This window comes from Somniosus microcephalus, chromosome 10 (assembly GCF_052327205.1).
Source record: "Somniosus microcephalus isolate GS21.2 chromosome 10, FLI_Smic_1.0, whole genome shotgun sequence".
In the NCBI taxonomy this organism is placed as follows: Eukaryota; Metazoa; Chordata; class Chondrichthyes; order Squaliformes; family Somniosidae; genus Somniosus; species Somniosus microcephalus.
This window is the reverse complement of record NC_140996.1, coordinates 70,036,720-70,061,989: the sequence shown is the minus strand read 5'-3', so window position 1 is coordinate 70,061,989 and position 25,270 is coordinate 70,036,720. Positions and strand designations below refer to the sequence as shown.

The window sequence follows — 25,270 nt, the reverse complement described above, 5'->3', positions numbered from 1 at the left end:
GTAGCCAAATCTAGTGGGCGGATAGAGGATTGGGAAAACTTTAAAAGACAGCAAAAAATAACAAAAAGATTGATTAAGAAAGGGAAGATAGATCATGAAAGTAAATTAGCAAAAAATATAAAAACAGTACGAGTTTTTATAGTTATATAAAAAGAAAAAGGGCGGTTAAAGTAAATGTTGGTCCCTTAGAGGATGAGACCGGGAAATTAATGGTGGGAAATATGGAGATGGCAAGAACACTGAATGAATATTTTGTATCAGTCTTTACAGTAGAGGACACTAAGAATATCTCAACACTGGACAAACAGGGGGCTATAGGGGGGGAGGAGCTAAACACGATCAAAATCACTAAGGAAGTGGTACTCGGTAAAATAATGGGACTCAAGGTGGATAAATCACCTGGACCTAATGGCTTACATCCTAGGGTCCTGAGGGAAGTGGCGGTAGGGATTGTGGATGCATTGGTAATAATTTTCCAAAAATCCCTGGACTCAGCAAAGGTCCCGGCAGACTGGAAAACTGCTAATGTAACACCCTTATTTAAAAAGGGCAGTAAGCAGAAGGTTGGAAACTATAGACCGGTTAGCCTAACATCTGTGGTAGGTAAAATTTTGGAGTCCATTATTAAGGAGACAGTAACAGGACATTTGGATAATCATAATTTAATAGGACAAAGTCAGCATGGTTTTATGAAGGGGAAGTCATGTTTGACAAATTTGCTGGAGTTCTTTGAGGAAGTAACATATAGGGTGGATAAAGGGGAACCAGTGGACGTAGTGTATTTAGACTTCCAAAAGGCATTTGACCAGGTGCCACACAAAAGATTATTGCTTAAGATAAAAAATCACGGGATTGGGGGTAATATTCTGGCATGGATAGAGGATTGGCTATCTAACACAAGGCAGAGAGTTGGGATAAATGGTTCATTCTCAGACTGGCAATCAGTAACTAGTGGTGTTCCGCAGGGGTCAGTGCTGGGTCCCCAAACCTTTACAATCTATATTAACGATTTGGAGGAGGGGACCGAGTGTAACATATCAAAGTTTGCAGATGATACTAAGATGGGAGGGAAAGTAGTGAGTGAGGAGGACATAAAAAACCTGCAAGGGGACATAGACAGGCTAAGTAAGTGGGCAGAGTTTTGGCAGATGGAATACAATACTGGAAAGTGTGAGGTTATGCACTTTGGCAGGAAAAATCGTAGAGCAAGTTATTATCTTAATGGCAAGAAACTGGAAAGTACTGAAGTACAAAGGGATCTGGGGGTCCTGGTGCACGAAACTCAAAAGGTTAGTATGCAGGTGCAGCAAATGATTAAGAAGGCCAATGGAATGTTGGCTTTCATTGCTAGGGGGATAGAATATAAAAATAGGGAGGTATTGCTTCAGTTGTACAAGGTATTGGTGAGACCGCACCTGGAATACTGCATACAGTTTTGGTGTCCATACTTAAGAAAAGACATACTTGCTCTCGAGTCAGTACAAAGAAGGTTCACTCGGTTAATCCCGGGGATGAGGGGGTGGACATATGAGGAGAGGTTGAGTAGATTGGGACTTTACTCATTGGAGTTCAGAAGCATGAGAGGCGATCTTATTGAAACATATAAGATTGTGAAGGGGTTGGATTGGGTGGATGCAGGGAGGATGTTCCTGATGATGGGTGAAACTAGAACTCGGGGGCGTAGTCTTAGAATAAGGGGCTGCTCTTTCAAAATTGAGATGAGGAGGAACTACTTCACTCAGAGGGTGGTATGTCCATGGAATATGCTGCCCCAAAAAGCTGTAGAAGCTACATCATTACATAAATTTACAACAGAAATAGACAGTTTCCTAGAAGTAAAGGGAATTAAGGGTTACGGGGAGCGGGCAGGAATTTGGACATGAGTCTAGGTTCGTATCGGACATGGCCCTGTGGGTAGCGGAGCGGGCCCAGGGGCCATGTAGCCTGATCCTGCTCCTATTTCGTGTGTCTAATTCTGTTAGATTCAGGAGATGGTTCTGTGATAGTAGATTGGCGGTTCGGATCAGATCAGCCATGATCTTATTGAATGGCGGAGCAGGCTCGAGGGGCCGATTGGCCTACTCCTGCTCCTATTTCTTATGTTCTTATGTTCTAACTCTCTGAAATTAGCCCTTCCCCAGTTGAGTATTTTTACATTTGATTGTTCCTTGTCCTTTTCCATATCTACTCTAAACCTAATGATACTATGATCACTGTTTCCTAAAAAACTAGGAGTGTAGAAGAGCCTGTCAGGAGCAGCACCAGGCGTAACTAAAAATAAGGTGCCAACCTGGGGAAGCTGCAACACAGGACTACATGCATGCTAAAAAGCAGAAGCAACAGGCTATAGACAGGGCTAAGCGATCCGACAATCAACGGATCAGATCAAAGCTCTGCAGTCCTGCCACATGCAGTCCTGAATGGTGATGGACCATTAAACAACTAACGGGAGGAGGAGGCTCCATGAATATCCCCATCTTCAATAATGGTGGAGCCCAGCATGTGAGTGCAAAAGACAAGGCTGAAGCATTTGCAACCATCTTCAGCCAGAAGTGCCGAGTGGATGATTCATATTGGCCTACTCCTGAGGTCCCCACTACACAGAATCCAGTCTTCAGCCAATTCGATTCACTCCACATGATATCAAGAAATGTCTGAGCACACTGGATACAGCAAAGGCTATGGACCCCAACAACATCTCGGCTATCGTGCTGAAGACTTGTGCTCCAGAACTAGCCGCGCCTCTAGCCAAGCTGTTCCAGTACAGCTACAACACTGGCATCTATCCGACAATGTGGAAAACTGCCCAGGTATGTCCTGTCCACAAAAAGCAGGGCAAATCCAACCCAGCAATTACCGCCCCATCAGTCCACTCTCAATCATCAGCAAAGTGATGGAAGGTGTCGTCGAAAGTGCTATCAAGCGGCACTTACTCACCAAAAACCTGCTCACTGATGCCCAGTTTGGGTTCCGCCAACACCACTCGGCTCCCGGCCTCATTACAGTCTTGGTTCAAACATGGACAAAGGAGCTGAATCCCAGAGGTGAGGTGAGAGTGACTGCCCTTGACATCAAAGCAGCATTTGACCGAGTGTGGCATCAAGGAGCCTTAGTAAAACTGAAGTCAATGGGAATTGCGGGGGGGGGGGGAAATGCTCCACTGGCTGGAGTCATACCTAGCAAAAAGGAAGATGGTTGTGGTGGTTGAAGGTCAATCATCACAGCCCCAGGACATTGCTGCAGGAGCTCCTCAGGGCAGTGTCCTAGGCCCAACCATCTTCAGCTGCTTCATCAATGATCTTCCCTCCAACATAAGGTCAGAAATCAGTGTTCAGCACCACTCACAACTCTTCAGATAATGAAGCAGTCCATGCCTGTATGCAACAAGACCGGGACGACGTTCAGGCTTGGGCTGATAAGTGGCAGGTAACATTCTTGCCACAGAAGTGCCAGGCAATGACTATCTCCAACAAGCAAGAGTATAACCACCTCCCCTTGACATTCAATGGCATTACCATCACCGAATCCCCCACCATAAATATCCTGGGGGTCACCATTGACCAGAAACTTAACTGGACCAGCCACATAAATACTGTGGCAACAAGAGCAGGTCAGAGGCTAGGAATTCTGCGGCGAGTGCCTCACCTCCTGACTCCCCAAAACCTTTCCACCATCTACAAGGCACAAGTAAGGAGTGTGATGGAATATTCTCCACTTGCTTGGTTAAGTGCAGCTCCGACAACACTCAAGAAGCTCGACACCATCCAGGACAAAGCAGCCCACATCCCATAAACAAATTTTTTAAAAAAGCTCCCCCGCTGAAACATTCTCCACTTGCCCCACCTCAATAATGGAATCTTTCCTCAAAGATGTAACAGAATTACATATAGAAACCAAAAATATAATAAAGATTCTGGAATTGTCCCCTTGGATTGGAACACTGCCAATGTAATTCCATTATTTAAGAAGGGTAGGAGAGATAAACTAGGAAATTATAGGCCTATTAATCTAACATCTGTTGTGGAGAAATTAGTGGTATCTGTTATTATGGACAGAGCATTTGGACAATTATGAGCTGATCAGAGAAAGCCCGCATGGATTTGTAAACTATAAGTCATGTTTAACAAACCTAGTTGAATGTTGAATGTTTTAAAAAGGTCACTAACATGGTAGGTAAGGAAGTGTCTATGGATCTTCCAAAAGGCATTCAACAAGGCTCCACATAAGAGACTTAAGAGGCTGAATTGCGTACTCATGTTCCTATGTACCTAAGAATATTCAGAATGGATTTCAATAGGAAGCTGATGCTTGACCAAAGTTACTGAATTCGTTGAAGAAGCAATGGAAAGAGTAGACACGTGTAGCAGTAGATGTAATATATTTGGATTTTTAAAAGGCCTTTAATAAGGTACCGCATAGTAGATCCATGGCTAAGGTCAGAGCATGCGGAGTCAGGGGACAAGTAGCAGAATGTATAGCAAGCTGCCTACAAAATAGAAAACAGAGAGTAGGGGTTAAGGGTAGTTACGCAGATTGGTAAAGGTGGGATGTAGTGTTCCACAGGGATCAGTGCTGGGGCCACTGTTGTTCACCATTTCAATAAAAAATTTGAACTCGGGAATCGTAGGTGCAATTTCAAAATTTGTGGACAACATCAAATTGGGGGGTAGAGTTAATACTGAGGGGGACTGTGACAAAATACAAGACAGTAATAAACTTGCAGAATGGGTGTGTAATTGGCGAATGCATTTCAATATAGATAAATGTGAGGTGGTGTATTTTGCTAGGAAGAATAAGGAGGCCACATGCTCCACGGAAAATAAGAGTCTAAATAGGGTAGAGGAGCGAAGGGATCTGGGGGTACAGATACACAAATCACTAATAGTAGTGATGCAGGTTAATAAGGCCATTAAAAAAGCAAACAAAGGACAGGCGTAAATTTGTAGCGGAATGGAATTGAAAAGTAGAGAAGTTATGTTAAATTTGTATAGAACCTTGGTTAGACCACACTTGGGGTACTGTGCACAGTTCTGGCCTCCATATTATAAAAAGGATATTGAGGCACTGGAGAAGGTGCAAAAAACATTCACAAGGTTGATACTAGGGCTAAGAGGTTATACCTATCCTGAAAGGCTGGGGCTCTTTTCTATAGAAAAGAGAAAGCTGGGGGGTGACCTGATAGAGGTCATTAAGATTATGGAAGGGTTTGCTAGAGTACACGTAGAGATGTTTCCACTTGTGGGAAGACCAAAACTAGGAGCCATAAATATAAGATAGTCATTAATAAATCCAATAGGGAATTCAGAAGAAACTTCTTTACCCAGAGAGTGGTTAGAATATGGAACTCAGTACCATAAGGAGTAGTTGAAGTGAATAGCACAGATACATTTAAGGGGAAAGCACATGAGGGAGAACGGAACAGAAGGATATCTCACGTGGGCTCACTACTCCTATCATGACGTGCACAGGTAAGGCCATCTCTGATCGGTTCGTTGTATTGCTCTCCACCCACATCCCCCTTCCCCTCCCAACCCCCCTCAAGTCACTTACACGTTCAAGTTCCCAATTATCTAGCCATGGCCCTCCATTCATCATGACATTTCTGCAGTCTGCCTAATCACACCCTCTCCTCCACCTTTGAAGCCCATGTCCCCATTAAAACCATTATTCTCTCTCACCATGGTCGTTTCCCCTGGTACAGCCCTCATCCCCGCTCCTTAAGTCCAAGGGACAGAGGGGGTGAAACTGGGTATTGCTCTGTTTGGAGCGCTAACTTCTGAGAATTTGAAAATTTAGCACCAGGCGCTAAGGATTCTAAATTTCGACTAAATTGGGTGTTAGCACCCCAGGAAGGAAGTGGGGTGCTAAGTCAAGCGCTAATGACCTCAGTGGGGCACTACAGGGGTGCTACCAGCAGAGCGCTAATGAATTTCAGGTGCAATGCATTCAGCAATGATCCTTCACACTGGTTCCTTACAGCTCTTAAATGGGAGGTTGCATCATTGTGCAGATGCTTCTTTTCATAATTACTGGCTTTGAGGCGACCTGCGAGCAAGTGAATCCCCTGATGGCTATGGCTGTTCCCACTCCCAGGGAGAGAGCTCGTCGGTTCACAGACATGGCATTGGAGGCTGGAGGGAACGAAGGAGGGCAATGCTGTTCCCAGCCACTGGAAGGAGGCCATGGCCTCAGGTGTTCAGGGCAATGTGGAGGGAAGTGGCCCAGGAGGTCTCAGCCAGTAGTGTGGTGGAACGCAGCCTGACATAGTGCCGCAAAAATTCAATGACATCAGTCAGGTGGTCAAAGTGAGTACATGCTTCAACAGCTCCTACATACCAGCATCTGAACCTCAGTCTGTGCACACTGCGCAAACCACCACACCACCACCACTCACCCACCAAACATCTTCACCTACTCAAACCCACATCCACATCTCAGGCCTTGCCTACAATCATAGCTATTCAACGACGGTAGGCATATCTCCCAAACACATAGCTGGACTCTGACTCAAACACATTTGTTTCTCTTGCAGGCCAAGGTGGCCCACAATAGGAGGGAGCAGCAGAGAACAGGCGGGGGTAATGCGCAGCTCCAGCAGCTCTCAGAACTAGAGGAGCGAGTGCTGCGACTCATTGGGCAGCAGATGGTGGGCGCCGTGGCCCTCGGCAACGTCGACCCCGTTGGGAGCAAAAATGGTATCTTCAGCCCCTCTTCTTCTCTCATCCCACTTCCCCCTCACACCACAAACCTTTCTCACTTTCCATCTCCTGAGAATGTCTGCATTCCTTGCTCCAGTCCTGCCCCCCTGCCCTCACCTTAACGCGAGTGTTGTGCCTTTATGCTTTCAGATAATCAGCAACCAGATGACCAGCCTGTCCCTGAGCCTCGGACTGAGAGTGAGGAAGGAGAAAAGGAGGAGGAGCAAAGCACTGCATCACTGCATCTCTCACCCGCAGGCACCACCTGGAATTCTCTACCCAAGAGGGCTGTGGCGGCTCAGTTGTTGAGTATATTCAAGATAGAGATCGATAGATTTTTGAATATTAAGGGATTCAAGGGATATGGGGATAGTGCAGCAAAGTGGAGATGAGGTAAAAGATCAGCCATGATCTTAGTGAATGGCGGAGCAGGCTCGAAGGGCCAAATGGCCTACTCCTGATCCTATTTCTTATGTTCTTTTATTCTTATATATACTGGCACTGCTCAACCTTTAGAGGCAACTTTAGTAGAGGGGTCGGCACAGGGTGATGTACCAGGGATGAGCGGGCTGTAGCAAGGCCAGGGGGAAAGGATACCTCAGGAGCCAGCTCCCCGGAGGGCGGGTTCGCGCGCGACTTCTGTTGCACAGGACTCAGATAAGGACTTTGATGGGGAGGCATTCACAAGGAGGTTGATGGGCATGCACTCCGAGATGATAGGTGCAATGGCAAAGGTACCCGAGAGCCTCTCGGCAGTGGGAAGGAGCGTGGAGGAGTCCACCTCCAACATTGCACAGAGCTCTGCGCACACCATGGAGCCCATCATTTCCACTGTGTAGAGGATAGTGGACTTCCAGAGAGACCGTGTGGATCCAGACCTCATGACGCATGTCATGGGCGATGTGGCAGCTTTCATTGCAGCACAGGCGGAAGCGACACAACGTCTTAGTGCTGTAATGCAGTCAATGGTTGCTCCCATTGAGTCTCAGACTGCTCTCATGCAGTCTCAGCTTGATGCCACGAAAGCTCTGACTGCTGCCATCGTCGCTGGGTCCACCACAGTCCACCGGGGATCTCACGGTGTTGCAGCAGGCCAGCTGAGGTGCTGCCTTGGGAGTGAGAGTGGGTCAGTGGAGCAGGAACCTGCTGTCCTCTCTTAGGGTGACAGCATTCCTGCTCTCACCACTGCCACTCCGCCATTGCACTTGTCGCTGCCTGTCATCCAGCCAGCCCAGACTGCTGCTGCCCAGCTTGAGGTGGCGCAGTCTACAGCCGAGCCTTCCAGGCCCAGAGCTCGTGGAGGGCATCCTGCAAGGCCATCTGTAGTGTCTGGCACCGGCACTCAGCAGCCTTCCCCCAGCCCTGCTGCAGCCACTGGGGAGACACTACGTAGGAGCAGTAGATTAAGAAAGGGGACTGTAAAGATGGGAGGCAAGGTTTGCACAGGGGTGAATAGTCAATATTGTTGTTGTACATATGTGGTTAATGGTTTTTGATAAATTAATTAGTGCAATGTTGCAGTTCTGGTGCTCCTCTCTCTGGTGAAGAAGGCCCAGCAGCGCCTATATTTCCTAAGGAGGCTGAAGGGATGTAATCTGTCACCCCTGATCCTCTCTAACTTTTACCGCTGCACTATAGAGAGCACCCTGACAAACTGTATCACAGTATGGTATGGCAGCTGTAGCTACTATGACCGGAAAGCCCTGCAGCGGGTAGTCAAAACTGCCCAACGCATTACCGGCACCCGGCTACCGACCATAAAGCACATATACCAGAAACGCTGTCTACGGAGGTCACGGTCCATCATCAAAGACCCTACCCACCCCAGCCACAGTCTGTTCACCCTCCTGCCATCTGGGAGACGCTACAGATGCATTTGCACCCGTACGACCAGATTTAGGAACAGCTTCTTTCCCAGGACAATCCTACTGAACTCCACAAATAAACTCTAAAGCCTGCACATCTGCCAATGCACTTTATTATGGTTATATTTATGTTAATATACTACAAGCCAAATGTATGTTGAATGTTTAAATGTCTTAATCCAAATGTACACTCTCGGGAGCCACAAGCCTACATTTCGTTGTACTGCACTTGTGCACTAACAATGACAATAAAAGTTGATTTGATTTGATTTGATTTGATTTGATTTGATTTTGATTTGTGTCTCATTTGAGTTCTGGGGTGTGGTATGGAATCACAAAGTGATGGAATGATGGCTACGTGCTCAGCAACTGGAAAGAGGACTTGAAGTCACTGGGAACAAAGTCATGGACCGACCTTGCAGAACGCCGATTGAGTGGCTGCCTCCTCCGTCACTGCTGTTTGTCCTCCTGCTCCTCTTCTTCCTCCTCCTCCTCCTCGTCTCCCTCTTCCTCCTCCTGAGGTGGTGCAGCTATGCCTGGTGGCAATGGCTGTGCCCTCATAGTGGCCAAGTTGTGCAGCATGGTGCAAACGAGGACGAAAAGTGACACCTGCTCAGCCGAGTACTGGAGGGCTCCTCCCGAGCGGTCAAGGCAGTGGAACCGTTGCTTGAGGACTCCAATGGTCTGCTCAATGATGTTCCTGGTGGAAGAATGGCTCTCATTATATGAGTGCTGGGCACAAGGGTTGGGCTTGTGGAGGGGAGTTATGAGCCAAATGGAGAGCAGATAGCCCTTGTCCCCAACAGACAGCCGCAAGTTTCATGTGGTGGCTGGAATAGATCTGGCACACCGGTCTGGTGCAAGATGAAGGCATTGTGGCTGCTGCCAGGATAGTGGGCTTTGACGGTTAGGATTTGCCATGTATGGTCACACACCAACTGCACATTAAGTGAGTGGTAGCCTTTGCAGTTACGGAATACCTCAGGATTGTTATGCAATGCCCGCAAAGCGACATGGGTGCAGTTAATGGCACCCTGCACCATGGGAAAGCCCGTTATCCTGGCAAAGCCACATGCACGCTTGCGCTGGTTCTCTCTGGTCACAGAGAAGGAAATGTAGTCCCTTCTCCTTCTGTACAGATCATCTGTGACCTGGCGGATGGAGCAATGGATGGCAAACTGGGAGATGCTGGAAATGTCACCTGTTACAGACTGGAATGATCCACTGGTGTAGAAATTGAGGGCGACGTTGACCTTGACTGCCACTGAGAGAGCTGTGGTGGTCCTGATCTCAGGCTCAAGGTCTGGCTGCAGGAGGTGGCAGAACTTTGTAACCATGTCCTTGCTGAAACTGAGCCTTCTAACACACTGGTCCTTAGTGAAATTCATGTAGGGGAACTGCTGCCGGTGGGTAAAGCCTCCTGTTGAGAGCCCTGTTGGCCCTCCTACCTCCAGCCACATTTTGCACTCTTTCTCTGTGCCTCAGTTGCCTCCCACATTGACCGGAGGCACAAAGGAGCCCAATTTCTAGTCCATAGACTGGAATGTCTATGGTGGACAATTGATTTAACCATCCACCACCGGATCTGGTTGAACCACATAAAGCACCATGGCCTAGAAATTCCATTAGGGGCGCCCAGCTGGCTAGCGCCCAAAAGTTAGCGCTGGGCGCGGAGCCATTTGCGACCGTCAGATATTCGGCTTCTGCGCCCCAATCCGGAACCGGGCGCTATTCCAGGGTGTGCCTGCCTCTGCTTGGGGCGCTGAAACTGAATTTCAGCGCTATTGGCGCCGCTGCGCCAGCCGCTGTGGAGCGGCAGGCTGCGGTACTGCAGGCCTCCTCCTTCTCTTAAGGGGGAGCTGCCTGCAATGGAGAGATCGCCGCTGGAGAATGCTGGCAAATGAGCCCGGCACCTCGGAGAAGTGCCGGGTTCGCGGAAAGCAGCCGGCAATGCCGTGGGGGGGGGGCGGTGGAGGAGGCCGGGGAAGGAGGTGCGGGCAGGCAGCCGCCGAAAAAGCGGCTGGCCGCACCTCCACCTTAAAGCGCCCCACTAAGGCTAGAGTACGGCCCCGTTTTCTGGTCGCTGTTTGCGGCCGCTGCGGAAGAGGCGGCCGCAACTAAATATGGGGATCGGGCCGGTTTCGGGGCGGAACCGGGGCACTGCGCACACCGGCGACGTCATCGGTGCCGGCGCAGCGCTAACGGCTACCGCCGCCAATACCGCTGCGCTGAATATCAGCGCAAACTCCTTTTTGACGCAGAAGCCCTCTTTAGGCGGTAACTGGCCGCAAAGCTGGCAGCGCCTTAATGAATTTCTAGGCCCATGGGTCTTGCTCTCCTTTGCTAAAACTGCTCACTGTTCAAAGCTCTTCCTGGAATGCAAAGATAATGCCTGACTTCTCTTCTCCACCGCAAACTGTCTTCTTAAACCACCCCCCGTGCCTCCTCCACCCTCACCTCCAACAACAAGTTCAAGGAGCTCATGGACTTTTTTGTCAGAAAGATCGAGACCATCCATTCAGCTGCCTCTGCTGCTTCCCTCCCTTCCCCATACCCACTGGGCCAAACATCCCCTAATGCTCACCACTGTCCTAGCCCTGAACTCACAACTTTCTCTAGATTCTATCTCATTTCCCATCGTGCTCTCTCCGAGCTCAGCTTGTCCATAAGACACACCTCCTGCTCCCTCGATCCTATTCCCACCAAAATGTTGACAACCCCATGTTAGCTGATGTTGTTAACGGTTCTCTCTCCTCAGGTACTGTCCCTTTCCCCTTCAAATCTGCCATCATCACCCCTCTCCTCAAAAACCCAACCTTGACCACTCTGTCCCTTTCCCCTTCAAATCTGCTATCAGCACCCATCTCCTCAAAAAACCTACCCTTGACCACTCTGTCCTTGCAAACTACTCCAACCACCCTCGCCACCGAAAGGTGGCTTGTCGTTCTGGTGGTGAGTATTATAGCCCCCGTCAGGTGTCTCACCATTTCCCGGGGTCGAGATCGGGGTCCTTGAATGTGTTGTCACCTCCCAAATCTGTGCCCATCTTTTCCACAATTCCATGTTTGATTCCCTCCAATAAGGTTATCATCCCCATCACAGAACTGAAACAGCCCAGATCACAGTCACAAATGACTGTGTGACTGTGACCATGGTAAACTATCCCTACTCATCCTTCTCAACCTATCTGCAGCCTTCAACACATCCTCCTCCAATGCCTCTGCTCCCTCTGCATGCTGGGTGGGACTGCATGCGCCTGGTTCTATTCCTATCTGTCCAGTTGTAGCTTGAGAATGACCTGTAATGGCTTCTCTTCCCACTCCCGTATCATTACCTTTGGAGTCCCCAAGGATCTATCCTTAGCCCCCTCCTATTTCTCATCTACATGTTGCCCCTCGGTGACATCTTTTGAAAATAAAATGTCAGGTTTCACATGAAAACTGACGACATCCAGTTCTATCCCACCACCACCACCACCACCTCTCTCAACCCCTCCACTGGCTCTGGTTTGTCATGCTGCTTGTCCGACAGCAGAACCTTCCTCCAATTCAATATTGAGAAGACCGAAGCCAATGTCTTCAGTCCCCGCCACAAACTCCATTCCCCAGTCACCAACTCTGTCCCTCTCCCTGGCCATTAGCTGAGGCTGAACCAGACTGTTCACAACTTCGGCATCCTATTTGACCCTGAGCTGAGCTTCTGACCCCATTTCCACTCCATCACCAAGACCGCCTACTTTCATATCCTTAACCTTGTCCATCTCTGCCCTGCCTAAGCTGCTGTAACCTTCATTCATGTCTTTGTTACCCTAGATTCAACTATTCCAATGCTTTCCTGGTCGGCCTCCCACCTTGCACCCTCTGTGAAATTGTGCTCATCCAAAACTCTGTTGCCCGTATCCTAACTGGCACCAAGTCCCGTTCACCCATCACGCCTGTGCCCGCTGACCTACTCCCAGTCTGGCAACACCTCGATTTTGAAATTCTCATTTTTATTTTCCATCCCTCCATGGCCTTGCTCTTCCCTATCTCTGTAACCTCCTCCATCCTTACAACCCTTGGAGATCTCTGCGCTCCTCCAATTCTGGCCTCTTGTGCATTCCCAATTTTCTTTGCTCCACCATTGGCGGCAATTGCTTCAGCTGCCAAGGCCCTAAGCTTTGGAATTCTCTCTAAGCCTCTCTATCGCTCTTTCTGCTCCTTTAAGACACTCCTTAAAACCTACTTCTTTGACCAAGCTTTTGGCCACCTGTACTAATTTCTCTTTATGTAGCTCGGTGTCAAACTCTGTTTGATAACCACTCCTGTAAAGCACCTTAGGGCATTTTACTACATTAAATAAATACAAGTTGTTGTTGTTGTTGGTTGTCTCTGAATATTTACAGCTCTTTGTTGGTCATATTACCATATCAGCTCGAGGTGCACAAATACCATCACTGATGAATAAAAAGTACATTCATGTTGCTTTCTTTTATAACAAATACCCAAATCTAATGAGAAAATTGCTCCTTGGAAAACATCTGTGGAAAATTTGCCAACAAGTGTGCCCCCAGCCTGACAAGCCAATGGTATAATCAAGGCTATTAAGATGCAGTTTTTGATCTGGTCAATCCATTAGGTATATTATATCCTAATACCTTTTCTCCAAAAGCTAGAGATATGGGCAGCTTTCCCATTGCCTCACTGGTGTGGCACTGAGCCATAAAGACCAGAAAGGTTCTGGGCTCAATCCTCATTTTGCTACATTAGCTGGGGAATCAGGAGTACTACAACTACCTTAGCATCCAAGGGCTAGTTGGGAGACATAGGCCCTGATGTTTACTGGGGACAGTTTTGGTCGGTGCATGGAGTTTTAACTCCATGGCGTACGTGTTCTTTTTAAAACAGATTCCCCACATGGAAGTCAGGCTTATTGACAGGCTTGGCTGCCTGTTGGGTGGGGAACACTCCAGAAAAGGCCGCAGCCCAGGAGCAGGTAGGTGTAGTGGATGTTTGAGGTAGAGATTATTGGGGGGGGGGGGTGTTGGGTACAGCGTGATTGGGAGGGTTGGGGGTGATCGCGTGGGGGGTGGGGGTTGATGATCCCAGGGAAATCAGGGGGTGTCGGGGGAAGATCGTGGAGGTGAGGGGTATTTATAGCTTAGCTTGTTGGGCCTGGGAGAAGTGCTCCTGCTCCTCCTGGCACACAAGCAGTGATGTAAATGCACTTACTGATGGATCCAGCCCTTCTCGTCTCCTTTCATCTGCCAGGTTTCTCAAGGCCCAGGAAACCTGGCCGACATAGGTTAGTAATAGAAATCCTGTTAAACTGAAGGTATGCATCCTCCTTAAAAGGTTTCAACGACCGACCCACCACCTGCGGGTGGATTGGTCACCTGCCCCTTGTCCCGCCTCCATTAAAACCAGAAGTGAGCGGGTTTAAATTCTAGAATGGTGTAACACCGTTATTCAAGAAAGGAGGGAGAGAGAAAACAGGGAACAACAGGCCAGTTAGCCTGACATCAGTCGTCGGGAAAATGCTGGAATCCATTGTTAAGAAAGTGGTATCAGGGCACTTAGAAAATCATAACATGATTAGGCAGAGACAACATGGTTTTATGAAAAGGAAATCGTGTTTGACAAATTTATTAGAGTTTTTTGAGGATGTATCAAGCAGGATAGATAAAGGGGTATACAGGTATTTGGATTTCCAAAAGGCATTCGATAAGGTGCCACATAAAAGGTTATTAAACAAGATTAGGGATCATGGGGTTGGGGGTAATATATTAGCATGGATAGAGGATTGGTTAATGGACAGAAAACAGAGAGTAGGGATAAGTGGATCTTTTTCAGGTTGGCAGGCTGTAACTAGTGGGGTGCCGCAAGGATCAGTGTTGGGGCCTCAGCTATTTACAATCTATATTAATGACCTAGATGAAGGGACCGAGTGTAATGTATCCAAGTTTGCTGACGATACAAAGCAGGTGGAACAGTAAGCTGTGAGGAGAACAGAGAGTCTGCAAAGGGATATAGATAGACTAAGTGAGTGGGCAGTGAAGTGGCAGATGGAGTATAATGTAGGGAAATGTGAGGTTATTCACTTTAGTAGGAAGAATAGAAAAACAGAATATTTTTTAAATGGTGAGAAACTTTCAAATGTTGGTGTTCAGAGAGATTTGGGTATCCTCGTGCAAGAAACACAGAAAGTTCGCGTGCAGGTACAGCAAGCAATAACGAAGGCAAATAGCATGTTGGCCTTTATTGCAAGGGGGTTGGAGTATAAGAGTAAGGAAGTCTTGCTACAATTGTACAGGGCCTTGGTGAGACCACACCTGGAGTACTGTGCACAGTTTTGGTCTCCTTATCTAAGAAAGGATATACTTGCCTTGGAGGCGGTGCAACAAAGGTTCACTAGATTGATTCCTGGGATGAGAGGGCTGTTCTATGATGAGATTGTGTAGAATGGGCCTATACTCTCTGGAGTTTAGAAGAATGAGAGGTAATCTCATTGAAACATATAAGATTCTGAAGGTTATTGACAGGGTAGATGCTGAGAGGTTGTTTCCCCTGGCTGGAGTGTCTAGAACTAGGGGACATAGGGGGAAAAATTCAGTTGCTTTGCGCCTCTCGTTGGCGCAAAGCAACTAGCGCCCGGATGTGGCGATGTTTGCGCCGCTCGTGAAATTGACCAGACATTTTGCAGTGGCACTAAATACTACCGCCACGATCTCCTGCGCCCGCAGATCGTGATGTCAGTCGAGCGTGCAATGCCCCGGTAGCGCCCCGGACTGGATATTGAGTGGCGCCCCTGTCTTACCGCCTGACGCTAGCAATGACATGTTGAGGGGAACGTTAGGCAGTCGGGAAGGGACCGGGGGAGCACTATTTAAAGGCGACTGCTTCCTGCCTTTTTTTGTTGGTGACATTTTTGCACCACGCATTCTGAAAGAGAGAGACTTCTGAAGAGATTTAACGCTGTGTGAAGGAGTTTTGGGTACTGAGCAGCACTTTGCAGGTTCATTTTGATTTGACCTTCCTTGCATCGATTTAGAAGAGACTCGGGGGGCTGCACTCTGAGCTCTTTCCCTGGGCCTCTCCATTGTTCTTTCCAGCAGATTTGATGTACAGGTCTCTCCAGGCCGAGATTCAAGGCTGCAATGAGCAGGGTGTGGATGGAGAGCAAGATCGACCCTCCCCTTTAAGAACTGGTTGGCGCCATTGTGTTTGTGTTCCATTGCTGACTGACATCACATGAGCACTCTGAGGTAGCACCTCGCTCCTCGGCGTTAGCGCCTTAAGAGAGGTGTGAAGCGCCTGATTTAGCGCTCCAATCACCTTCATGGGTGATAGAAGCCAAGTTTACCATCGGCGGCAATAATTAGCGCCAGGCACTAAACTTTGTGCCCGGCCGATAATTGCACCCCAAACGGGGCGATACCGAATTTCTCCCCCATGGGGGGAAAAATTTAGTTGTTTGCGCCTCCCGTTGGCGCTAATGGGGCGCAAAGCAACTAGCGCCCGGGCACGGCGATGTTTGCGCCGCTCGCGAAATTAACTGGACATTTTGCGACGGCCATGATCTCCTGCGCCGGCAGATCGTGACGTCAGTCGAGTGTGCAACGCCCCGGTAGCGCCCTGGACCGGATATTGAGTGGCCCCCCTGCCTTACCGCCTGCCGCTAGCAACGACAGGTTGAGGGGAGCGTTTTGTAGTTAGGAAGGGACTGGGGGAGCGCTATTTAAAGGTGACCGCTTCCTTCCTTTTTTTGTTGGTGACATTTTTGCACCGCACATTCTGAGAGAGAGCAAGAGAGACTTTTGGAAAGATTCAACACAGTGTGAAGGAGTTTTGCATAATAAGCAGCACTTTGCAGGTTCATTTTGATTTGCCCTTCCTTGTATCTACTTAGAAGAGACTGTGGGGGCTGCACTCTGAGCTCTTTCCTTGGGTCTCTCCTTTGTTCTTTCCAGCAGATTTGATGTATAGGTCTCTCCAGGCCGAGATTCAAGGCTGCAATGAGCAGGATGTTGATGGAGAGCAAGATCAACCGTCCCCTTTAAGATAAAAACGGAAAATGCTGGAGAAACTCAGCAGGTCAAGCAGCATCTGTGAAGAGAGAAACAGAGTTAATGTTTCAGATCGATGACCATTCGTCAGAACTCCCCTTTAAGAATTGGCCGGTGCCAGTGTGTCTGTGTTCCATTGCTGACTGACATCACATGAGCTTCGCCAGCACTGTGAGGTAGTGCCTCGCTCCTTGGCCTTTGCGCTTTAAGACAGATGTGAAACGCCTGATTTAATGCTCCAATCACCTCCAGGGGCGATAAAAGCCAAGTTTGCTGTCAGAGGCGATATTTAGCACCAGGCGCTAAACTTTGCGCACGGCCGATAATGGCACCCCAAACGGGGCGATACTGAATTTTTCCCCCAAGGAGATCAGGCGCGAAAGTGGAGTTGAGTTCGATGATCAGCCATGATCTTATTGAATGGCGGAGCAGGTTCTAGGGGACGTTTGGCCTACTCCTGCTCCTATTTCTTATGTTCTTATGTTCTTAAGGCAGGTTGGGTTCCTGTTTCAGATTTTTAATATTTTAACTTCCCACCCAATTCAAACCACCCATTTTTGGGGGTTAAAATGACGACCATAAAATAGGATCCCCATTCTTGATAGCTAGTGCGTGATCCTGTGCACTTGGATGGACATCATGAGACAGGACCAGGCCTCACAATGAAGCATCCCATAGTTAAGTGTCTCACTGACACTCACCACAGAGGGCTGTCACCTTCTGAAATGCACTCATTGTATGTGTTTTTTTTAAACAAATTCCCCACACAGAAGGCAGCCTGATTGACAGGCTTTGCTGCCAGTCAGGTGGGGAATGCTCTATAAAATGGCCGCATCCCAGGAGCAGGTAGATGTAGTGGATGTTGGGGGTAGAGATCGCCGGGGCGTGGGTACAGCGTGGTTGGGAGGGTCAGTGCTTTAAGTGAAAGACAGGGAGAAACTTGGGAGAAAAATGAACTGCTACAAAAGTCAGAAATCCAGATTCTACTGTTGTACCCGGTCTGCAACATCTCTCAATCTCTAACCTCATCAATATGACATTTTGTGACATTAAGTGTGCTAAAGAAAGATAGATGTTGGCAATGGTTCAGTAGTAGCAATCTCTCTTCTGAGATAGAGGGTTCAAGCCCCACTCCATAGATTTGAGCAAACAATCTAGGCTGGCATGTCAGTGTAGTACTCAGAGGATGTTGCACCTGTCTGAGCTGCTGTCTTCAAGATAACAGCCCCAATTTGATCTGAGAGACACGGGGACAGCGGTCTGATTTCGCATGGGAAACCCGGAAGTATGTTAAGCATGTCTGTCAGTGGCTTTTTAACGTAGACACCTCATTATCATTTTACTTCCGGATTTCTTATCTAATAGGAGGCAGCGGGTGTGATGAGGACTCGCATGACATGATCTCTACTCCAGTATTTAAAGGGACAATGCAAACATGCAATTTAGAGGTGTTGGAGTTCAAGAGAAGAAAGCAGGAAGGTGAGGAATGGAAGTGAGATGTGCTAAGACTGTGCCCCGTTTCAATGATGCCTCCCTAGGTGTGTTGCTGGCAGCTGTGAGGAGCCAGAAGGAGATACCATTTCCCAGAAATGGGAGGAAAAAACCTGCAGCAGAAACAAAGAAGGCGTGGCTGGAGGTTGCTGTGGAGGTAAGTAGCAGGAGCGTAGTGCCAATTTCCTGGATGCAGTGCAGGAAGTGATTTAATGACCTAACCAGGTCAGGAAAGGTGAGTACAGTGGCACATTAACCTACATTCAGTGGCACATTCACCTGTGTGCATCACCCCAACCCCCTCACTCTGCCTTCTCAAGCTACTCCATCACATCACTCCTCATACCTGCTTACCTTGCAGGTGCACCCATTCCTTTCTGTCGATGCACTTCATCACATCCCCATCTATCCATCCACCACTGACACTCATCCTTATGTAATTCAATGCCACTCCCTGGTACTCACCCTCGCCAAATGCTCTCCATCCATCGGATGAACACATGCCATTACACTTACTCATAGGTCTGTTCTTTCTCTCCTTGCAGGAAGTGAGCACAGAACACCAGGTAGAGACAGAAAATCGGAGGCGGCCCTCCAGCCATCTTGCAACTCACAACTACAGAGGAGGAGGCACTGGAGATCATCGGAGTCTCGGCGTGCCTGGCTGTCAGAGATGGGGAGCTCCCAGCTATCTGGAGACACAATTAAATATCAGACAGCCACGTGTCATATGGCACTCAGTCATGTTGACTTGATGTCAACAGCGAGTGAAATATGATCATGTTTATAATGAGAAGTTGCAACATTCTTACCTTGCCAGTACTCATTCATAGAATCTAGAATCATAGAAATTTACGGCACAGAAGGAGGCCATTCAGCCATCATGTCTGTGCCGGCCGAAAAAGAGCTATCCAGCCTAAACCCACTTTCCAGGTCTTGATCCGTAGCCTTGTAGATTACGGCACTTCAAGTTCATATCCAAGTACTTTTTAAGTGTGATGAGGGTCTCTGCCTCTACCACCCTTTCAGGCAGTGAGTTCCAGACCCCCACCACCCTCTGGGTGAAAAATGTTCTCCTCAAGTCCCCTCTAATTCTTCTACCAATTACTTTAAATCTATGTCCCCTGGTTATCGACCTCTCTACTAAGGGAAATAGGTCCTTACTATCCACTCTATCTAGGACCCTCATAATTCTATACACCTCAATTAAGTCTCTGCTCAGCCTCCTCCATTCCAAAGAAAACAACCCCAGCCTATCCAATCATTCCTCATAGCTAAAATTCTCCAGTCCTGGCAACATCCTCGTACATCTCCTCTGTACCCTCTCCAGTGCAATCACATCTTTTCTGTAATGTGGTGACCAGAACTGTACGCATTATTCCAGCTGTGGCCTAACTAGTGTTTTATACAGTTCAAGCATAACCTCCCTGCACCTATATTCTATGCCTCGGCTAAAAAAGGAAAGTATCCCGTATGCCTTCTTAACCACCTTATCTACCTGTCCTGCTACCTTCAGGGATCTGTGGACATGCACTCCAAGGTCCCTCTGTTCCTCTACATTTCTCAGTATCCTACCATTTATTGTGTATTCCCTTGCCTTGTTAGCCCTCCCCAAATGCATTACTCACACTTCTCCAGATTGAATTCCATTTACCACTTTTCTGCCCATCTAACCAGTCCATTGATAGCTTCCTGCAGTCTGCAGCTATCTTCTTCACTATCAACCACATGGCCAATTTTTGTATCATCTGCAAACTTCTTAATCATGCCCCCTACATTGAAATCCAAATCTTTGATAAACACCACAAGAAGCAAGGGACCTAGTACTGAGCCCAGCAGAACCCCACTGGAAACAGCCTTCTAGTCTCAAAAACACCTGTCAACCATTACCCTTCACTTCCTGCCATTGAGCCAAATTTGGATCTAACTTTCCACTTTCCCTTGGATCTCAAGGGCTTTTACTTTTCTGGCCAGTCTGCCATGTGGGACCTTGTCAAAAGCCTTGCCAAAATCCATGTAGACTACATCAAGCGCACTACCCTCATCGACTCTCCTCGTTACTTCCTCAGAATATTTAATCAGGTTAGTCAGACATGATCTCCCCATGCTGACTGTCCTTGATTTATCTATGCTTTTTTAAATGATGATTAATACCGTCCCTCAGAGTTTTTTCCAATAATTTATCCAATAATTTGCCCACCAGTTAGGCCTGTAATTACTCGTTCTATCCTTTTTTCCTTTTTTAGACAATGGTACAATGCTAGCAGTCCTCCAGTCCTCTGGCACCACACCTGTAGCCAGAGAGGATTGGAAAATGATGGTCAGAGCCTCCGCCATTTTTTCCTTGCTTCTCTTAATAGCCTGGGATACATTTCATCCGGGTCTGGCAATTTATCTACTTTCTTGTCTTTTATAAGATTGTGAGGGGGCTTGATCGGGTGGATGCGATGAGGATGTTTCCACTGATGGGTGAGACTAGGGCCTAGAAATTGGGTTGGGGCGCCAAAGTGGCACCAAAGTTTCCTGAGCGCAGGATTTAGCGCAGCGTTCGAGGCTTTAGCGATCGTCAGATATTCAGTTTCATTGCCCCTAGAGGGAGACGGGGCGAGGCTCGAGGCGCTCCGCGTCCCTCTTAGGGCGCTGAAACTGAATATCGCAGCACAACGTGCCGCAGCGCCACACGCTGCGGCACGGCATGCTGCGGTACTGCAGGCCTTCCTCCCATTGTTAAGGGGGAGGGGCCTGCAGCAGCGTGATCCCCGCTCGCGAGTGCCGGCAAACGAGCCCGGCACCAAGGAGAAGTGCCGGGCTCTCGGGAAACAGCCGGCAATGCCGCCGGGGGGGGGGGGTCAGGAGGCCGGGGACGGAGGTGCTGGCAGGCGGCTGCCAAAAAAGGCAGCCGCCCCGCACCTCCACCTTAACTTGCGCCACTGCCGGCACAGCAAGACCCCGTGAACCGGGCGCGGGTACCGAACGGCGCAACTGCGGCGTTCGCTACCAAATATCGTGAACGGGGCGCGAATGGGGCGCTGCGCACACCGATGACATCATCGGTGGTGGCGCAGCGCAAATGGCTAACGCCACCATTAGCGCCCCTGCTGAATATCACGGGAGGCGCAGCCAGTGGCGCTACAGCCACTGACTGCCTCTTTAGGCGCTAACAGGTGGTGCTACTCACCCAATTTTCCCCCCAGAACTAGGGGGCATAATCTTAGAATAAGGGGCTGCCCTTTCAAAACTGAGATGAGGAGAAACTTCTTCACTCAGAGGGTAGTAAATCTATGGAATTTGCTACCTCAGAGAGCTGTGGAAGCTGCGACATTAAATAAATTTAAAACGGAGATAGACAGTTTCCTAGCTGATAAGGGAATTAGGGATTACGGGGAGCGGGCAGGGAAGTGGACGTGAGTCTAGGTTCGAATCAGCCATGATCCTATTGAATGGCGGAGCAGGCCCGAGGGGCCGTATGGCCTACTCCTGCTCCTACTTCTTATGTTCTTATCTCCCACAGGGCTTTCGCATGTGCAGCAGGAATTGATGGAAGTCACTGATGACGATTCCTCAGAGGAATTCAATCATTCTGAGGGTGTGCCATCACATAACTCATGCAGACCATGCACCAGCTCAGATACTCACACTTCAGTGGGACTAGTAAGGCAGATAGTAAGGCACACTTCACATGAGCAAGAGCAGGTTGGGATGGCGAAGATAGCAGTGGAGAGTCAGCATTACAGGGCGCAGCTGGACACAAATACTGCAACCTGGGGGCCGTTGATGAATAGGATAATCATTGAGCAGAAAATGTGCGATGTACTGACAGGCCTTCCAAGCACACAGTCCATGATTGCAGAGAGATTGGAGGAGTCCACCTCAAGCATAAGTGGGTTGATGTTGCACGGCACTGCGATGATGTCTTCTTGTATGGATAGACTGGCCAACTGCATGGAGCATCAAATGTGGCAATCACACAAGTCCACGGTGGCCTTGAGCAAGGGCTTGCAGGCTCTGGATGCCACCTTAAATAGAATGACAGATACCTTAGCTTTGGCCCTGCATCATCCCACTGATCTGTAGTAAAGTGCTTTCCAGCACAGTGGTAACAGGGAATTGCAGCTGGGCCACGAGAGGGATGATGGCAAAATGCGGAAAGTGCCTGCTGCCTATGGTTGTGGGATGGGTCCATTGATGCAACCTAACTGAACCTTGCAATAACCCTGGCAGAAATTTTAGCAGCTGGCGGTGCATTGCACTCATCACCTGCCTCCTCCTTGTCTTCCTCCTCATCCTCCAAGTCCTCCTGCAGGTCCAAACCTCGCTGCTGAGCAATGTTGTGCATGCACAGCACACCACGACCATTATGGAGACCCTGGCTGGTGCATATTGAAAGGCACCTCAAGATCTGTCGAGGCACCTGAAGTGCATCTTCAGCATGCCGATTGCTTTTTCGATGATGCATCTAATGGTGATATGAAATTGATTTCTGAGAGGTGTCATCAGCCACGTTTTGAGTGGGTATCCCTTGTCTCTGAGCAGCCACCCATTAACTCTGCTTCCAGGTGTGAAGACATCAGGGAGGTTGGACTGCTGCAGCCTGAGCATCCTGAGACACTGCTGTTCCGACATGTTGAGGAAGCTTATCCATTGCCTGTAGACCCTGTGTGGCGGGCATGGTCTCCTCCGGGCTGCGCCTCTCTGCTGCTCCCCTCTCTCCTGTGCAGCTACAGGTCTGTGAGCAGCAGGCTGCTACTGGTGCTGTTGCTGCTCATCTTGGTCCTCATCTGAGGTCCAATCTAAGACAGCGTAAGCGGCACCCCTCCTGATCTGATAGAGCAAACCGCCAAAGTGTAGAAGAAACCGCCAAAGTGTAGAAATCTTTGTCAGCAAAAGTACTCTGAACACCCTTTCCCATGAGCAGGTAAGAAAGCAGCTATAAGTACTGAGTATGCCGTGCCATGTTTCCATGAGATGGATTGACCCCCTCAATTGCTGCTGTGTTCTCGCCTTGCTTTCACTGGCAAGTTTCACGAAGCCCGGGAAACCCCGTGGATCACACATTAAGCTGAAAACATCTGTGTCAATATCGCTCTAATTGAGTGATTAACATATGTTAATTGCCACCCTGCCTCTCCTGAAGGGGTCGAGCTGCAGTGAAACCTGGAAGTCGGTGGGTTGGAGCTGACTTCCCGGCATGCTGTCAATTTCACCAGCTTTAACCCCCTACCCACTCCCAAACCCATATGATCCTCCATGTTAAAACTGCCCCCAACATGTTAAAACTAAGGCCCCGTTAGCCCTCTTAGGTGAACATAAAAGACCCCATGGTACTAGAACAGATTACCTGGTCCTTTATCTCATTGTTCTTTGTGGGACCTTGCTGTGCACAAATTCACTGCCAAGTTTCCCTATATTACAACAGTGACTACACTTCAAATGTATTTCCTTGGCCGTGAAGTGCTTTGAGATGTGAAAGATGCTTTATAAATGCATGTTCTTCTTTGTAATGGGGAAGTCAGATAAATACATGACGGAGAAAGCACTGGAAGGTTACGTTGATAGTGAGATGAAGTAGGAGGAAGCTTTTGTGGAGCATAAATACTGGCATAGAAGCTGCTGATGGTCACAGTGAGGCCCTAATTAACAGTCTGTAAAAAACCCTTATGAGGCTTGAAGGACTCACTGAAGAAGGCCGGCTCCTCTTCACCACTCTCCGTCCCTGAGCACCATTCAGCACCACTGTATGGCTGACGTTTCTCTGCTACACAAAGTCGCTTGCTTCTGCAGCCCCCATCTGAATTAAGAAGTTGAGACAGAGCACAGATTAGACATTCCTGAAATACCAGAGGGATACCTTATACTAAAATACATAGAAGACGTTTAGTGATAGAAGAGTCGCTAGTTTGTTTTTTAATGTATTGAACTTTGCAAACACACAAATCCTTTAGCATTACAAATGTAATAGAATAATAGTAGATTAGCAGCTCATTTTACTGAACACAGTTCCTTATTACAGTAATAATACTCCATGTTGTGTAATTTAGGGGCACAAGGACCATGAGAAAGCTCTGTGGCATTAATTCATATTTTCTGTCGCCTCCTGACCTTAACCTGATTATTTCTGTGGCAGTCTGATCCAATAAATGTGATAAACAGTTTGCGAGCAAAGAGTCAGGAAATCAGAAAGCAAAATGCAATACAGAATGTGAAATAACTAAATTACAAGTGATTTTGGAATAATATGGTTCTCCCTTTTTTCTCCCCTCCCAACACCCCCTCAAAAAAAAATCCATGAAACTAATTTAGATAAAATGCAGCTGGAACAATCACATAGAATTTGCAGCACAGAAACTGAGGATGAGGAACTTACAGGGTTACGGACAAAAAGTGGGGGTGTGAGACGAAGCACGACTGCTTTTTCAGACAGCACAGGCACAACGGGCCAAATTGTCTCCTTCTGTGCTGTAAGTTTCTATGATTCTAAAACTCAATGAAAAAGGCCATTCGCCACAACTGGTCTATGCCAGTATTTATGCTCCACAAAAGCCTCCTCCTACTTCATCTCACTATCAACATAACCTTCCGGTCCTTTCTCCATCATGTATTTACCTAACTTCCTTTAAATGTATCTATGCTATCCACCTCAACCACTCCCTGTGGTAGCGAGTTCCATATTCGAATCACTCTCTGGGTAAATAAGTTTCTCCTGAATTCCTGATTGGATTTATTAGTGACTAATATTTATGGCCCCTAGTTTTGGTCTCCTCCACGAGTGGAAACATCTTCTCTACATCTACCTGATCGAACCCCTTCATAATTTTAAAGACTTCTATTAGGTCATCTCTCAGTTTGCTCTTTTCTAAAGAAACGAGCCCCAGCCTGTTCAGTCTTTCCTGATAATTCTATCATCTCAGCTCTTGGTATTCTTGTAAAAAAACTGCACTTTCTACAATGCTTCTATATTCTTTTAGTAATATGGAGACCAGAACAGTGCGTAGTACTCTAAGAATGATCTAACCAAGGTTCTACATAAGTTTAACATAACTTCTCTGTTTTCAATTCTATTCCTCCAGAAATGAACCCCAGTTTGCCTTTTAATGGCTTTGTTAACCTGTGTTGCTACTTTAAATGATTTGTGAATCTGTATGCCGAGATCCCTTTGTGCCTCTACCCCATTT

At 47.9% G+C, this 25,270-nt stretch overlaps 1 protein-coding gene across 1 annotated transcript in view; it reads right to left on the bottom strand.

The window, feature by feature from the left end:
• The window catches only part of bcl9 (BCL9 transcription coactivator), a 401,618-nt gene that overhangs the window by 313,054 nt on the left and 63,294 nt on the right, over positions 1 to 25,270 (bottom strand). The window contains 1 exon segment of the mRNA XM_085998596.1: positions 23,776 to 23,886. Coding sequence (XP_085854722.1) covers positions 23,776 to 23,886 — 111 coding nt within the window.